Source organism: Hemitrygon akajei, chromosome 12 (genome assembly GCF_048418815.1).
Source record: "Hemitrygon akajei chromosome 12, sHemAka1.3, whole genome shotgun sequence".
Lineage (NCBI taxonomy): Eukaryota > Metazoa > Chordata > Chondrichthyes > Myliobatiformes > Dasyatidae > Hemitrygon > Hemitrygon akajei.
This window is the reverse complement of record NC_133135.1, coordinates 65,703,366-65,721,447: the sequence shown is the minus strand read 5'-3', so window position 1 is coordinate 65,721,447 and position 18,082 is coordinate 65,703,366. Positions and strand designations below refer to the sequence as shown.

General features: G+C 45.8%; 1 protein-coding gene across 1 annotated transcript in view; it reads right to left on the bottom strand.

Moving 5' to 3' along the window:
- The window catches only part of axdnd1 (axonemal dynein light chain domain containing 1), a 157,457-nt gene that overhangs the window by 36,766 nt on the left and 102,609 nt on the right, over positions 1-18,082 (bottom strand). The window contains exons 18-22 of the mRNA XM_073063319.1: positions 17,718-17,931; positions 15,823-15,916; positions 6,564-6,754; positions 5,427-5,523; positions 1,534-1,677 (exon numbers count right to left, since the gene is read on the bottom strand). Of these exons, the coding sequence (XP_072919420.1) occupies positions 1,534-1,677; positions 5,427-5,523; positions 6,564-6,754; positions 15,823-15,916; positions 17,718-17,931 (740 nt within the window). The remainder of the gene's footprint in view (positions 1-1,533; positions 1,678-5,426; positions 5,524-6,563; positions 6,755-15,822; positions 15,917-17,717; positions 17,932-18,082) is intronic.

The following is an 18,082-nucleotide window of genomic DNA, read 5'->3' as shown; positions in this document are numbered from 1 at the left end:
CTGTGACCTCTACAGTCAAGATCATCAGTGCAAGGGAATACCTTCTGACTTGCACACTAAACTGATTTGAAATATTATCTTGTTCCTCCATAATCACTAGATCTAAACCCAGGTAAACCTAACTGAGTAGTTTTGTGTACCTACTCCAGAACTACCTGGTCGATTATAATTCAGGATGGGCAATAAACAATGGCATTGTTTCCACATGCAAAAAAAAATACATACTAACATATGAATTAGGAGTAGGAGAAGGTTGCTGGATCTCTGAAGCCTGTGTCTCCTGTCAATAAGATCATAGCTGTGTTTCCTGAAAATGTTATGGATGGCCCGACAATTCTAAATCATGGCCATTAGCATCTGGTCTAAACTCAGCCTGCATTGAATGGATTTTTCATTTTCATCACCAGGAAACAATAGCTGTGTCACAGGATCACACACATGCCAGATGTGGAAAACTCTGAGTTATAGGGGCCGCAGTAAACAAATTAGAGGAATTTTTTGCAGCCCTAATCAATGAGTGGTTTGAGCTGGCTAGAAAGCTAAAAGGAGGGTGCTCCCTGGACAGGTTCACCCCCAACTAGGGGAAGATCTCACACATGAATGCAATATGTGGCTGTAAACAAAGGACTCCACACAACAAAACTCTTGCCCTCCCTTCACCCCATATTCGTTTCTATTCCTTCCTCTTGCCTCTTGCCCTCTCCCACTCCACCCCATTCAATACAGCTGTGGAACACAAATATTCTGGAAGTGGCCCGGCTCTTGAAGCAGCAAGACAAATCTAATCTAGACAATCATGACTATAAACATCCACCAATCAGCAGAAAGTACGAGAAGGAAGCATCAAGCAAAATCAAGCCACCAATAACTTGCTGTCTGGACTGTTAGTTTGCATTCTGGCAAGAACCACAGCACGGCTTTCTTCCTTACTTGAATATAAGAGTGCCGCTGGGCCCAGGTTATAGCACCACTGGTACCTCAAAAAACTATTGTCCAGGGAGGGTCAGAGGTAAAAAACTTCCCTCCATATAAATTCATAACAATAGAAAGAAAGGCGTTCATAATTTTTAGAAAGAAAGGTAATGATTATATTCAACAAGCAAAATCCTGTCTAACTTTGAGGGAGAGAAGTCTGAAGAAAATGCATGATACCAGTGAAATATACTTTACCATTTCTGCAATTCACTGAAAGTTAGACAAATATTGAAATGTAGGAGCACAAGAATAAATAGTTTTCATAACGAAGTTTGAGTGGACTTATGGAAATGCCCTGTTCCCACCCAGCAGGAGTCACCTGCAACACTGCAATGACTGTCAAATCCATCTCTGTCTAACTTGCTGAACTCCCAGACACCTGATCTTCTGTCTATCAGTCGGGCTTTCATAAGCAGCAGAGGATCTATCACCATTATTTAGCAATGAGAGATGTCAAGAGTAGGTGACTGTAGTCATCAGGTCAGCATACGCACCAGAGGCCAGAGGCCAGGAAAGCATACTTAATATATTAGAGTTATCCACTAATGCCAATCCTACCTGTAAACATGCAGTGCATAGATCACGAGTCATATTGATGTGCGATTGTACCTCTTCACTTCTGGATGACAACAAGTGGACTGGACGTGCTTGAATTCCTGAAAGCAGAGCCTCACAAACATCTATCCACTCAGAAGACTCGGTCTTGGAAAAATAAGGAATTCAAAGTGGTCATGTAGCAAAACTGTTCAATTTAGTGAATTGACCCTCATATGAGTTAATTACAGAGAGGAAAATTACACAGTAATATTAACAAGATCCTTAAAATGCCAAAAAAATCAAATATCATCAGATTTGAGTTCAAGAGCCAGGAGGTCATATTACTGCTATATAGGACCCTGGTCAGACCCCACTTGGAGTACTGTGCTCAGTTCTGGTCACCTCACTACAGGAAGAATGTGGAAACTATAGAAGGGGTGCCGTAGGAGATTGACAAGGATGTTGCCTGGATTGGGGGGCATGCCTTATCAAGTCAAGTCAAGTCAAGTCAACTTTTATTGTCATTTCGACCACAACTGCTGGTACAGTACATAGTAAAAATGAGACAACGTTTTTCAGGACCATGGTGTTACATGACACAGTACAAGAAACTAGATTGAACTACGTAATAAAAAAAGACACAGAGAAAGCTACACGTCTTAATAAGCTGGTAAGGAAGGCGGGCTCTGTCGTGGGCAAAGTACTGGAGAGTTTAACATTGGTAGCTGAGCGAAGGGCGCTGAGTAGGCTACGGTCAATTATGGAAAACTCTGAACATCCTCTACATAGCACCATCCAGAGACAGAGAAGCAGTTTCAGCGACAGGTTACTATCGATGCAATGCTCCTCAGACAGGATGAAGAGGTCAATACTCCCCAATGCCATTAGGCTTTACAATTCTACCGCCAGGACTTAAGAACTTTTTAAAGCTATTATTAATGCTTTTTGAGATGGTGATTTAGATGCATATCATATTTTTTTACTGAGTTAAGTATTGTATGTAACTAGTTTTGCTACAACAAGTGTATGGGACATTGGAAAAAAGTTGAATTTCCCCATGGGGATGAATAAAGTATCTATCTATCTATCTATCTAGACTACAGACCTACACTGGACTGCATAAAGTGCATAAAAACAGTGCAGGCATTACAATAAATAATAAACAGGACAGTAGGGCAAGGTGTCAGTCCAGGCTTCAGGTATTGAGGAGTCTGATAGCTTGGGGGAAGAAACTGTTACATAGTCTGGTCGTGAGAGCCCGAATGCTTTGGAGCCTTTTCCCAGACGGCAGGAGGGAGAAGAGATTGTATGATGGGTGCATGGGGTCCTTCATAATGCTGTTTCCTTTGCAGATGCAGTGTGTAGTGTAAATGTCTGTGATGGCAGGAAGAGAGACCCCGATGATCTTCTCAGCTGACCTCACTATCTGCTGCAGGGTCTTGTGATCTGAGATGGTGCAATTTCCAAACCAGGCAGTGATGCAGCTGCTCAGGATGCTCTCAATACAAACCCTGTAGAATGTGATGAGGATAGGGGGTGGGAGATGGACTTTACTCAGCCTTTGCAAAAAGTAGAGATGCTGCTGGGCTTTCTTTGCTATGGAGCTGGTGTTGAGGGACCAGGTGAGATTCTCCGTCAGGTGAACACCAAGAAATTTGGTGCTCTTTACGATCTCTACCGAGAAGCCGTCGATGTTCAGCGGGGAGTGGTCGCTCCATGCCCTCCTGAAGTCAACAACCATCTCTTTTGTTTTGTTCATATTCAGAGACAGGTTGTTGGCTCTGCACCAGTCCATTAGCCGCTGCACCTCCTCTCTGTAAGCTGACTCGTCGGTCTTGCTGATGAGACCCACCACAGTCGTGTCATCAGCGAACTTGATGATATGGTTCGAGCTGTGTGTTGCAGCACAGTTGTGGGTCAGCAGAGTGAACAGCGGTGGACTGAGCACGCAACCCTGGGGAGCCCCCATGCTCAGTGTGATGGTGTTGGAGATGCTGCTCCCGATCCGGACTGACTGAGGTCTCCCAGTCAGGAAGTCTAGGATCCAGTTGCACAGGGAGGTGTTCAGGCCCAGTAGGTTCAGCTTTCCAATCAGTTTCTGAGGGATGATTGTGTTGAATGCCAAACTAAAGTCTATGAACAGCATCCTAACGTATGTGTCTTTTTTGTCCAGGTGGGTTAGGGCCAGGTGGAGGGTGGTAGCAATGGTGTCATCTGTTCAGCGGTTGGGACGGTACGCAAACTGCAGGGGGTCCAGTGAGGAGGGTGCAGGGTCTTGATATGCCTCATGACGAGCCTCTCGAAACACTTCATGATGATGGATGTAAGTGCAACGGGACGGTACTCATTTAGGCAGGACACTGAAGACTTCTTTGGCACGGGGGTGATGGTGGCAGCCTTGAAGCACATTGGAATGGTGGTGCTGCTCAGGGAGATGTTGTAGATGTCAGTGAGAACATCTGCTAGCTGGTTTGCACATCCTCTGAGCACTCTACCGGGGATGTTGTCTGGTCCAGCAGCCTTCTGTGGGTTGACCCTGCACAGGGTTCTTCTCACATCGGCCATGGAGAGACACAGCACCTGGTCATTTGTAGGAGGGGTAGACGTCCCCGCCGCCACATCATTTTCTGCCTCAGACCGGGCATAGAAGTTATTCAGCGCATTTGGGAGGGAGGCATCACCTGCACAGTCAGGTGATGTTGTCCTGTAATTGGTGATGTCCTGGATGCCCTAACACATGCGCCGCGTGTCGCCGCTGTCCTGGAAGTGACTGTGGATTCACTGGGCATGTGCACGCTTTGCCCCTCTGATGGCTCGGGACAGTTTGGCCCTTGCTGTTGTTAGAGCTGCCTTCTCGCCTGCTCTGAAGGTGGAGTCATGGGTCCTCAGCAGCGCACGCACCTCTGCGGTCATCCATGGCTTCTGGTTGGCACGTATAGTGATGGTCTTGGACAGAGTAACATCATCAATGCACTTGCTGATGTAGCTGGTCACTGATGCTGTGTACTCCTCTAAGTAGTACTCCTCTGTGTACTCCTCTAACCATCGGTTGCAGCCTCCCTGAACATGTGCCAGTCAGTGTGCTCAAAGCAGTCTTGAAAAACAGAGATGGCTCCTGCTGGCCAGGTTTTCACCTGCTTCTGAACTGGTCTGGAGCACCTGAGGAGCGGTCTGTATGCTGGGATTAGCATAACAGAGATGTGGTCTGAGTAACCGAGGTGGGGGTGGGGATCTGCCCGGTACGCGTCGGGGATGTTTGTGTAAACCAGGTCCAACATGTTCTCCCCCTTCATTGCAAAGTCCACATACTGACGAAATTTGGGGAGCACCGACTTAAGGTTCGCGTGGTTAAAATCACCAGCGACAATAAACAGAACATCAGGGTGTGCGTCCTGCAGTTCACTAATAGCCCTGGGCTATGAGAATAGGTTGAGTAAACTTGGCCTTTTCTCCTTGGAGCAATGGAGGATGAGAGGTGACCTGATAGAGGTATATAAGATGATGAGAGGCATTGATCGTGTGGATAGTTGGAGGCTTTTTCCCAAGGCTGAAATGGCTACCACGAGAGGGCACAGTTTTAAGGTGCATGGAAGAAGGTACAGAGGAGATGTCAGGGGTCATTTTTTTTATGCAGAGAGTGGTGAGTGCATGGAATAGGCTGCCGGCAGCAGAGGTGGATACGATAGGGTCTTTTAAGAGACTCCTGGACAGGTACATGGAGCCTGGAAAAATAGAGGGCTATGGGTAACCCTAGGTAATTTCTAAAGTAAGTACATGTTTGGCACAGCTTTGTGGGCCAAAGGGTCTGTATTGTGCTGTAGGTTTTCTACATTTCTATAACTGGTCCCCTATTAGGTATGGTACCATTTACTTGACTAACTGTTGTCACCTATGTCTACAATTGCAAGCATTACCTTCAGTTTTTCAAGCTCCTTGAGTTCATTGTCAGGATTCTGGGCATGGGCTGCTTTCTGTTGCTTCACCATTGCCTCCACTGTATCCTTGCACCAGCTGTAAGAACAGGTGCAGGATATGTAAAAAGCATTAAGAACTGATACACAGGTGAAACACAGCAACAAAAGAGTCTAAAACCCCAATTTCAATTTTCATTCTCTCTCAGAAAAACTGTTCTTGCAATTAATCTCTGTCTCAAATTTCAAACTAAAGGAATAAAATTTACAATGGAAAAGAGGGAATTTCTTTGCTCGTCTTTGAATGACTCAGTAAATGTATTCAAAACACAGATTAGGCAAATCTATAAGGAGGTTAAGTGCCATCAGTATTGGGCTGTAGAGTAGAGGGACCATGTAGTCTACTTCTGCTCTGGATCATTCAGTTCATAAGAAAGGGGAAGAGAGAAAAAGAGTGCAAGAGAGAACGAGAGAAAGCAAAAAAGGAAAAGTGAAAGAAAGTGAGAAATGGAAAGAGGAAGTAACAGAAGAAAGAAAGAAAAAATAAGAGAAAAGGAGAAAGAGAAATTAGAACACAGGACTTTCCGTATCAATGCAGATTTATACATATTAAATTAATTAACAGTACATTTAAATTTGATGATACCCACTCCATATGCTTTAGCATAAGCCTGAACCTCACTGCTTCGCAGTATTAAGAAAGTTCTTCATTGTGTGTTATCCCAGCTTTCGGGTACGATGGTAAAAACTACAGCAACTCTACATTATCCTCCCAATCGCCTATAAAAGATTCCAAGGTGCTACTTAAAGTGCTGAAGTGTTTTCCCTTACTCCTCACCACAAAGTAAGTTAAATAATCTTATTATTTATGTTTTTGCTGTTTCTCAGACTTGACTGTGTACAACTTGGCTGCAGTGTTTTCAACAACACCACAGTATGTTAGCTTCAAATATACATTGTAGATTGTAGAAAAACAGAGCTCCAGCTGGTTGTGTATAAAGAGTATGCCGTCTTTTTCCATTACATTCTGTTATATATTAATAAGTATTTTTCTATAAATCTAAAAGTGGATAGATATTAGTAATGCCTCACTATTTCTGAACAACATTATTCTGGTAATTCAGCCAATTTTGTTATTACCGATACAGTTGTGTTGATAATATATTCAGTTGAGTAGCCACAATCAGTGCTTTCTCCTCCAGCATGTCAACTGTATTTGGCCCAGGCAGGTATTTGAAGTATACTTTCTTGGTTTTCTTGTCTGTATCACGTACAACGTGAAGCAAAATATCTACTAGCAAATGGCTCATGGTGCTCTGAATGATGGCAACCTGGAAGATCAGGAAATAAAAAATATATTTAATTTTTCCCCAGTTTCTTGCTATCACACTTCTCCATCATATACTTAACAGGTTTGTTATACATAATTTACTTAAAATATTCCCAAAACAAACAAAATTTAAAAAGCAGAAGATGTGCAAGACAATCCATTCAGAGTTTTTAAGCAATGGGCAGACTCTTGAAATTAAATTTTCCAGGCAACAGAGTTTCCATTGTAATATACAAAAATATCAAAATTGTATGTATATACTCAGAAATCTTTGGCCTTGAAAATACATTGTGCATTGTACAGTACATCACTAACTCAAAAATGTGGCTGATACTGTCTTCAGGCATGAACTAAAATCATGGGAATTGACAATGATTGGGCATGACATGAATGAATCCTGATGCATATGGCATGGCAAAGGGCCATGATAAGTCACCAAATCAGAAACACAGCAGAAACCAACAATTAATGCTTTAATTCCATGATTCTGCATATTTGACATAATTCACAGCTGGATGAGAAAAGGATTTAGTTCCTCAATGAAGAAAATAATTAGTGTACTTCAGCAGATTGATTGTAAATAATTAGAGAAAATTACATTAAAATTGAAGTAAAACTAATTTCAAGTCCTAGATGATACTGCATTTTGAAAATTTCTTCCAATTGCAGAAATTTGAAATGAAGATAATGAGAGAGCAAACAAAAATATAGCAAGCAAACAATACAGGCAATTTATTGAACTAACTCTTAATCTCAAAAAAGAGAGAATATGCAGATGCTGGAAATCCGAGCAACACACACAAAATGCTGGAGGAACTCAGCAGGCCAGGCAGCATCTATGGAATAAAGCACAGTCGACAGTTTGGGCCGAAACCCTTCAGCAGGACTGGAGGAAAGAAGCTGAGGAGTAGATTTAAAAATTGGGGGGAGGGGAGAGAGAAACACAAGGTAATAGGTGAAACCTGAAGGGGGAGGGATGAATTAAAGAGCTGAGAAGTTGATTGGTGAAAGAGACAGAAGACCATGGAAGAAAGAAAAGTGGGAGAAGTACCAGAGAGAGGCAATGAGAAAAGGTGAGAGAGGGAAAAGAGGATGGAAAATGGTGAGGTGGGGGAGGTTATGGGGCATTACTGAAAGTTTAAGAAACCGGTGTTCATGCCATCAGGCTGGAGGCTACCCAAATGGAATATAAGGTGTTGTTCCTCCAACCTAAATGTGGCCTCATCATAAAAGTGGAGGAGACCATGAATGGACATATTGGAATTGGAATGGGAAGTGGAATTAAAATGGGTGGCCACCTGGAGATCCTGCTTGTTCTGGTGGATGAAGCATTCAAGCACCTACGTTCCAACCACCAGAAAAAGCGGGATCTCCCAGAGGCCACCCATTTTAATTCCATCAAACAGAAATTTGGAATACTGGCATTCAGTAAAGATCTGTTGGCAGCCAATTCAACACTGTAGAGAGGCATCTGATAATTTAACAGGACAGCAGGAATGCACTTTGGTTTTATAAATATGAAGAAAGTTTATCTCGTTTTTAAAAATTTCTTTGTCTTCTATCCTACTATATACTTCCTGTTCAGTTTTATCTTCCTCTCCCCCAATTCTCTAGATTATAAGACTTGACAGGATAGAATTTTATCCTCCTTTGTATGCATTAAACAGTTTCAAAATTTTGTATCATTTTACCTAAGTACATTATTCATTTAATGCTCAAAACGCAGAATGACCTGCCAAAGGGTTTCAGCCTGAAATGTTAACAGTACTTTTTTTCCATGGATGCTGAGTTCCTCCAGAGTTTTGTGCGGTGCTTAGATTTCCAGCATCCACAGATTTTCAAAAGCAAACAGAGGAAATCTGCAGATGCTGGAAATTCAAGCAACACACACAAAATGCTGGTGGAACGCAGCAGGACAGGCAGCATCTATAAGGAGAAGCACTGACGAAGGGTCTCGGCCCGAAACGTCAACAGTGCTTCTCCTTATAGATGCTGCCTGGCCTGCCGCGTTCCACTAGCATTTTGTGTGTGTGTTATCTGCAGATTTTCTCTTGTTTGTGAATGAATTTCTGCCTTGTTACATTGCCAAACAAACATCCTCCACCACCCCACACCACCAGGATATACAGTACTCTCTTCCCACTGTGCCTCCCAGCCTCACCCCCACTTGTGCCAATCCTCCCATCTAGGCAAGCAGTAGTTGTATCTTCCCTTCTGCAAATTCAAGTCAAATGTGTACTGCAATGTGTCTGTATGAGGGGCCTGCTAGATCTGCACAGGTGGAAATGTGTGCACAGTTTTACATGTGTACGTTGTTGAAGTAGTGATAAGTTGCACAGTAGCTGGCAAGAGGTCTTTGTCGATGCACTCATTGACCAAACTTACGAGGACATTCAATGTGTTTTCTGCACTGGGACCTGATCTCAAATATATTCCTCAAGATCCCCCCACTGGACACTTTATTCCACAAGTGCTTCATTTCAGCTTTCTGTGCTCCCAAGAACACAAATATGCATAGATGAAATGGAATGAGTATGGCCTTGCCCATATGTTTGTCTTTGAGCAACTTGTTCCAGCAAAGGCTGGAATCAGTGACCATCTCTTCTTTAAGGATGTAGGCATGAAATGAACTAGCTCTAGTTAAGTGGTGCTCTGGACTCGAAATCTTGCCCGCAGTTACTGAGTGTCAATATGGACAAGTTAATGATTGAAGCTGCTTAAAGTTGGGAAAGCCCTTGAATTCTTCCCTGGGTTACACACAGAAAAATCATGAGAACAGCACTGAAATAAACTTATGTGGAGCTAAAAAAAACATACTGAATGACTCAGTATGTCAAATAGTCCTGATGAAGGGTCTCGACCTGAAAGATTGGCCATCACTTTGCATCCACAAATGCTGCTAGACCCGCTGGAGGTTATTTTTCCAACCTTGTGTCTCTGACCTGGTGTACATCCTTCTTGTTTTACCATTAGCACATTTCCTAACAACTGTATTTTTATTCTGATAATGTTGTTTGCAGGGAAAACAGACCAAGACCATAAATCAAAAGAAACTGTTATTGACTTCAGTGGAATATTAAGAAGATACTTCCTGACTGAGTGATTATAATGTGGGTTTGCTGCACTCAGAGCTGGTAGTTATGACAAAGGTGTAGGACAAAGGAAAACTAATATAGCACTTAAGTGAGAGCATCCTGAGCAGCTGCATCATTGCCTGGTTCGGAAATTGCACCACCTCGGATCGCAAGACCCTGCAGCGGATAGTGAGGTCAGCTGAGAAGATCATCGGGGTCTCTCTTCCCGCCATCACGGACATTTACACTACATGCTGCATCCGCAAAGGAAACAGCATTATGAAGGTGATGCACCATCAATAACTCTCGGAGACGGGAGGCGAACAATAGGCTTTTATTAGCTGCAAGAGACCATGATTAGTAGCAAGAGACCACCACACAACATCCTGGAGACTGAGGGAGGAGCAGTGCCTCCAATCACCTTTATACAGGGGTCTGTGGGAGGAGCCACAGGAGCAGTCAGCAGGGGTCTGTGGGAGGAGCCACAGGAGCAGTCAGCAGGGGTCTGTGGGAGGAGCCACAGGAGCAGTCAGCAGGGGTCTGTGGGAGGAGCCACAGGAGCAGTCAGCAGGGGGTCTGTGGGAGGAGCCACAGGAACAGTCAGCGGGGGTCTGTGGGAGGAGCCACAGGAGTAGTCAGCAGGGGTCTGTGGGAGGAGCCACAGGAGCAGTCAGCAGGGGTCTGTGGGAGGAGCCACAGGAGCAGTTAGCAGGGGTCTGTGGGAGGAGCCACAGGAACAGTCAGCAGGGGTCTGTGGGAGGAGCCACAGGAGCAGTCAGCAGGGGTCTGTGGGAGGAGCCACAGGAGCAGTCAGCAGGGGTCTGTGGGAGGAGCCACAGGAACAGTCAGCGGGGGTCTGTGGGAGGAGCCACAGGAGTAGTCAGCAGGGGTCTGTGGGAGGAGCCACAGGAGCAGTCAGCAGGGGTCTGTGGGAGGAGCCACAGGAGCAGTTAGCAGGGGTCTGTGGGAGGAGCCACAGGAGCAGTCAGCAGGGGGCGTGTCCAGACAGGTATATGTAGTTCACCACATTCACCCCCCCTTTGTTTTAAAAGAGAGTCCCCATGGGGCGAAGTTTCTTACAAGTATATTTACAGGTTAAGTCTATTGGGCGGTCGAATCTGTCGCTGCGAACTACGTAGCACCGGTGGTGATTGCACCAGTGCCGGTGGTGATTGCACCGGAGACGGTGGTTGTGCTGGCTCCGGCCTGACTTGAGGTGTCAGCCCATTAGGCGTCAGTAATCCCTCATGCATGTGCGAGGCGCCTGGTATGGGAGTGTCGTGAGGAGTTGGTGTAGGGCTTGGTGTGCGTGGTGTCTCATGGGTATACACCTTGGTGGGTACGGGGTTCATAGTCACTGTGGAGTGTTCAGGGTAGGGGTCTGGTGCTCCTGCAGGCACCAGGTCGCGGACGGAGAGTGTGTCCTCCTGCCCGTCAGGTAAGACCACGTAGGCATACTGGGGGTTCGCATGAAGTAGATGAACCCTCTCAACCATTGGGAGTATTTATTGCTCCTCGCATGTTTCCGGAGCAGCACTGGCCCTGGGAACGTCAGCCAAACCGGTTGGGTGGTCTCAGTGGCAGACTTCCTGGGAAAGAAAAGAGTCGCTCATGAGGGGTGGCATTGGTGGATGTACATAACAGGGAGCGAATGGAGTGGAGCGCCTCGGGGAGGACCTCCTGCCAGCGAGAGACCAGCAATCCCTTTGACTTAAGGGCTAAGAGTGTGGCCTTCCACACAGTGGTATTCTCCCTCTCCACCTGTCCATTTCCCCGGGGATTATAGCTCGTGGTCCTACTAGTAGCAATACCACTAGCCAGCAAGTACTGGCACAGCTCGTCACTCATAAAGGAGGACCCTGTATCACTGTGGATATAGCAGGGATATCCGAACAGAGTGAAGAGCTGGCGCAGGGCTTTTATGACGGAAGTGGCAGTGGTACCGGGGCAGGGGATGGCAAAGGGGAACCGTGAGTACTCGTCGATTATGTTGAGAAAGTAGACATTGCGATTGGTGGAGGGAAGGGGGCCCTTAAAGTCAACACTCAGTCGCTCAAAGGGGCTGGTGGCCTTGATAAGTTGCGCCTTTTCAGGACGGTAGAAGTGCGGTTTGCACTCAGCGCAGACTTGGCAGTCCCTGGTCATCGTCCTGATGTCCTCAAGGGAGTACGGCAGGTTCCGGGCTTTCACGAAATGGTAAAATCGGGTGACCCCCAGGTGGCAAAGATCTGCATGGAGGGCGTATAGCCGGTCGAGCTGTGCGCTGGCACACGCTCCCCGGGATAGGGCATCAGGGGGCTCATTGAGCCTTCCAGGCCGGTACAGGATATCATAGTTGTAGGTGGAGAGTTCTATTCTCCACCGCAAAATTTTATCATTTTTGATTTTGCCCCGCTGTTGGTTGCTGAACATGAACGCAACTGAGCACTGGTCGGTCAACAAGGTGAACTTTTTGTCGGCGAGATAGTGCCTCCAGTGCCTAATAGCTTCCACTATGGCCTGGGCTTCTTTCTCCACCGTGGAGTGCCGAATTTCAGGGCCCTGAAGGGTACGAGAGAGGAATGCTACTGGCCTTCCTGCCTGATTGAGGGTAGCAGCCAGCGCGAAGTCGGAGGCGTCACTCTCTACTTGGAAGGGAATGGTCTCGTCCACCGCATGCATCATTGCTTTGGCAATGTCCCCTTTAATGCGGCTGAAGGCCACGCGGGCCTCGGCTGAGAGGGGAAATGCGGTGGACTTGACCAGGGGGCGGGCCTTGTCTGTGTAGTGAGGGACCCATTGGGCGTAATAGGAAAAGAAGCCCAGGCACCTTTTGAGGGCTCTGAGGGTGTTGGGAAGAGGGAATTCCAACAGGGGGCGCATACGGTCGGGGTCAGGGCCAATGACCCCGTTCTCCACGACATACCCAAGAAGAGCAAGTCGGGTGGTTCCAAACACACACTTGTCCCTGTTATAGGTAAGGTTAAGAGCTTTGGCCGCTTGGAAAAATCGTTGGAGGTTAGTGTTGTGATCCTGCCAGATGGTGATGTTATCCAGATATGGGAACGTGGCCTTCAGTTGGCACTGGTCCACCATCCGGTCCATTTCCCTCTGGAAGACAGAGACACCATTCGTGACATTGAAGGGGACGCGCAGGAAGTGATAGTGCCTGCCGCCCGCCTCAAAGGTAGTGTAGGGGTGGTCCTCCGGGCGGATGGGGAGCTGATGGTAAGCAGATTTCAGGTCTATGGTCGAGTACACCTTGTACTGAGCTATCTGATTGACCATATCCGCAATGCGGGGTAGGGGGTACGTGTCAAGCTGCGTGAACCTATTGATGGTCTGGCTATAGTCCACGACCATCCTATTTTTCTGCCCGGTCTGAACAACAACCACCTGGGCCCTCCAAGGACTTGTGCTTGGCTCAATGATCCCCTCCCTGAGCAGCCGCTGCACCTCCGACTGAATGAAGGCCCTGTCCCCCACGCTGTACCTCCTGGGGGTCAGGTTGGCGAACAGCAGTGGGGGAGGGATCTTGAGGGTGGAGAGCCTGCAAGTGGTGTCAGTAGCGCAGCTGTCGGCATGGTGCTGGGTGGGATGTGCGGGTCGTTGTGTGTGTGTGGTCAGTAGCGGGGTATATGACGAAGTCCCACAAAACTGAGGATTTCTGACAGTGATTGGTGGGAGGGGCCCGTCATACTCCATTGTCACACTTTTCAGGTGGCTCTGGAAGTCGAGTCCCAATAGCGCAGGGGCACACAGTTGAGGCATGACCAGTAATGCAAAGTCTCGATATTCTGTGCCCTGCACCACCAATGTCGCTACACAATCCCCCCGGATGTCTGTGGAATGCGATCCAGAAGCCATGGTGACCCTCTGGCTTACCGGCTGTGTCACGAGTCCGCAGCTTTGCACTGTGTCTGGGTGAATAAAACTCTCAGTGCTGCCCGTGTCAAACAGGCAGCTAGTCCTGTGCCCCTCCACCAGGATGTCCATCATTGACCTTGCAAGCTGGTGTGGAGCGCTTTGGTCGAGGGTTACGGAGGCCAGAGTTGAACCGCCGTCTTGGTAAGCAGCCGTGGGTCGGAGGCGGGGCAAGGTGGCACCGACAAAGATGGCCACCCCCATGCCTCGCACGAGGTGGGCGGGCAAGATGGTGGCGACCAAGATGGCGACCCCCATGCCTCGCAAGCGGCCCTGCTCGACCCCGTTCGTGGTTTAGACTTACAGGCCTTGGCGAAGTGGCCCTTCTTTCCGCAGCTGGAGCAGGTAGCTTCTCGGGCCGGGCAGTGTTTTTGGGGGTGCTTTTCGAGTCCGCAGAAGTAACACTGCGTGGACTTGCGACTGGCAGCAGCCGTGGTCGATTCGCCGGAGGGTTGTGGGGAGTTCACGGACTCGCGAGTGGCAGCAGCTGTGGTCGATTTGCCGGCAGGTGGCGGGATCTGCAGCGTCCATGGGACCGGCGGGAGATCGCGCGGCTGGACAGCGTCAGCGTTGTGCAGAGCAGCCTCCAGCGTGTCGGCCAGCTCGATCGCTGACTGTAAGGTAAGATCAGCGTTTTCCAGCAGCCACTGGTGCACGTACACTGACCTGATCCCCATAACGAAGACGTCTCGTACCAGGAGCTCCACATGCTGTTCTGCCGTCAGTCCCCTGCAGTCGCAGGCCCGCATGTGTGTCTGTAGGGCCCGGAGAAACTCAGCGCTCGACTCTCCGGCCTGCTGCCGCCGTGTCGCTAAGCGATGTCTTGCTTAGACGGTGTTCACCGGCCGCAGATACTGTCTTTTGAGGGCGTCCAGGGCCCCTTGGTAGGTCGGCAGGTCTCTGATGAGGGAGTACACCCGCGGACTGACTCTGGAGAGGAGAACTCTGCGCATGATAGCAGGCTCAGTCATGGGAATCTCTTCCAGGTGCGATTGGATGTATGCAAGCCAGAGTTCAAAGGCAATGGCTGTTTCGGGATCTTGAGGATCAATGTCCAATTTATCTGGTTGTAAAATGCTCTCCATGTTTTAAAATTGCAGCTAATAAAATTGATGCACCATCAATTACTCTCGGAGATGGGAGGTGAACGATAGGCTTTTATTAGCTGCAAGAGACCACGATTAGTAGAAAGAGACCACCACACAACATCCTGGAGACTGAGGGAGGAGCAGTGCCTCCAATCGCCTTTATACAGGGGTCTGTGGGAGGAGCCACAGGAGCAGTCAGCAGAGGGGCCTGTCCAGACAGGTATACATAGTTTACCACAGAAGGACCCCATGCACCCCCATACAATCTCTTCTCCCTCCTGCCATCTGGGAAAAGGTTCCGAAGCATTCGGGCTCTCACGACCAGACTATGTAACAGTTTCTTCCCCCAAGCTATCAGACTCCTCAATACCTGAAGCCTGGACTGACACCTTGCCCTACTGTCCTGTTTATTATTTATTGTAATGCCTGCACTGTTTTTGTGCACTTTATGCAGTCCAGTGTAGGTCTGTAGTCTAGTGTAGCTTTCTCTGTTTTTTTTAATTACGTAGTTCAATCTAGTTTTTTGTACTGTGTCATGTAAACCATGGTCCTGAAAAACGTTGTCTCATTTTTACTATGCACTGTACCAGCAGTTATGGTCGAAATGACAATAAAAGTTGACTTGACTTGAAGTCTTCAGCAACAACTTTTCACCTATAACACAGCAACATGTCCCATAAGGAGGAAACCAGCTTGATGACAAAGGGCAACTGTAAGCTCATCAGCAGTGAGATGAAAGCATTGTACCTACTATTCTGTTTCTGTGTGGTAAATACCACATACTTAAACTTGTCTCTGAAGCCAAACTCACAACATCTGGCCAGGCTCTATTGTCTCTCTTACTTTGATAGTTCTGCAGCTAGATTTTTCAACCTGAACGTGGAGGGCTGTGGCTGGAAGGTTAATGGTAGCAACTCCCCAAACAACACCTTTGCCAAGTTCTTCACTTCTAGCATAGAACCATGTCTGCAGCTGTTCTTGAAGTGCATCATCAGTGGTTTTACCTGCTGCGTCAGCTTGGTATCCTTGTGATTTATCATCTTAAACAGTGACGACAACCAGTCTTGTATCATCTTATTCACTTCTCCAAGCTGTTCTCTGGAATAAGGTAATTGTTTTGAAATTTACAGAATTAAATGAGGCAAAGCTACGTGACAACCGAAGCATATCACAAAGTCAATCGGGAAGGATCTATTAAAATTTTAAAAAGTTATTTGTTGGTTTTAATTCAGCCACCCAGTTGACCTGATCCCTTTCCAATGGAGCTGCAAAGGCTACCTTCATTCCAGCAAGATGCTCTGCCTAATTTCAAAACTTATTCCTTTCCTAGGTGCAACAACTGTTTATATCCTTCTGCTGCTGGAGGTACTGCTCTATGACCATGGATTGATTATGTCTGGTCCCATTATGCCAAGGTCCCATTAGTATTGCTTAGCTAATACTTTCCCTAAGACTTCACAATGGCGGTGTTAACCTCAATGAGGAGATATTGACACAATCTGAAGTAGAAAGGTGTGCTTTTTTTGTAACGAGATGAAAGCCCATTCCCAGGTGTGATGTGCGGAAGAGAAGTTGCCTGAAGTATGAGGCAAGCGATCTGCATAGGAAGGTGTTGTAACAGTTGATTTCAGGAATGCACATTTCAGTCTGGAGTTGGGGCAGTGGAGAAGAAATTTATGACATTCAGTAAGATAGGCTATACTGATACAACAAACAATATGAATTACCAGAAAGTATCTTGAGTGGAAGGTCAGCAGCTACACAAGACAATCAGCAATATTGCCAACTAACTGAAAAATCACAGAAAAAATTTCCCCATAAAGCTAATCCAGGGAACACTGACATTTACCAAAGTAATGGTTCAGTTGGGGACATTTAACTCCCCTGCAGATTTGTGACTATTTCAAAATATCAACCACCAACATAAAACAATGAAAACAGACACCTGTTTTTTAAGTAAATTATAACTTGGAATATTCTTACATTTCAGTTCTTTCCAGTTAAGTGAGTCAATTAGTTAAATTAAAACTCTATCCATTAGAAAGGATTATTACTTTCCTCATATTTACATAGATGTTGAAGAAAGAAATAGTCACCAAACATAATGAAAAGATGTTTCTATGTGCACCTAAGCCTTTAGCGGAAGGACTAAGTATCTACAATAAGCACAATCTGTGCCTGTCCGGACATGCTAAACAATCAGATTATTGTGCGGAAACACAAAATATAGGAAGGTTTGAATACACAGTTTAGAAAAGGGGTGTTAAAACAGAGATTTAAAAACATGAAGGTCTGATTGTTTTGAATTTCCTGACTAAAATCCACATTTTCACTGTTAATCATATATTTAGTCATTGTCAATGATTTTGTTGTACTATGTCTGTATTTGATGCAGAAATCTCCAATTTATATGAATAACTTATAAACTCATTGCCAGAGATGTTTAGTTAGCCAGAGATTCCTCTGTTATCTTTAAATCTATGATATCAGTTGTGGTTTCAACCCTTAATTTATTTTCTCTTTGCATTCCTATGATGTGTGAGGAATCCAGCTGTTCACCCATAAGAAAGCCAGAGTTAAGGTTCAAATATAAACTTCATTCATTTCAGCATCATGTTATTCTGGAATATAAAAGCATTTTATATGTTATATTCTGTGATTATAACTATTTAAAAATAATATTTATTTGCTTATGATAACTGTCAAAATTTGGTTTTGTTGGGATTTAAATATTTTAAATATGTGAACATGCCTTCTAACTTCATTCTTGAAATAAGAAAATAAATAAGCATAAAAATGCACATTTGAAATTAAAATAGAAAATCCTTAAAATACTGAGCATATCAGACCGTACCTGCGGGGAGAGAAACAAGTAATAAAACTGTACAATTAATAATACCTGATATCTGGGAGATTGCTTTCCTTCTCCCCGTCATTCTGTGTTGCTGCTAGTGTCATTATCCCTTCCAATTGACTAATCAGTGTAGGGAGGAAGTCAGACAGCTTCAGCAAATTATGTTCTATCGAACCTTTATTTTCTAGATTGACAAAGTCAAATTTAGTTTGACAGGATTCAAACGTGTCCTGGAACTTCATTAAATGCCAAGCAGTGCCTGTTAAAAGAACCACAGATAAAATTGTTTCAGCAATCCATAATAATTCTTGGTTATTGTGATCTGGATTGTAACAGTGTGAGCTCATTGTGCGTATACAATTAGGGAAAAGAAACTCTCCATCTCACTGATTAAGAGCAGTATTCTAATT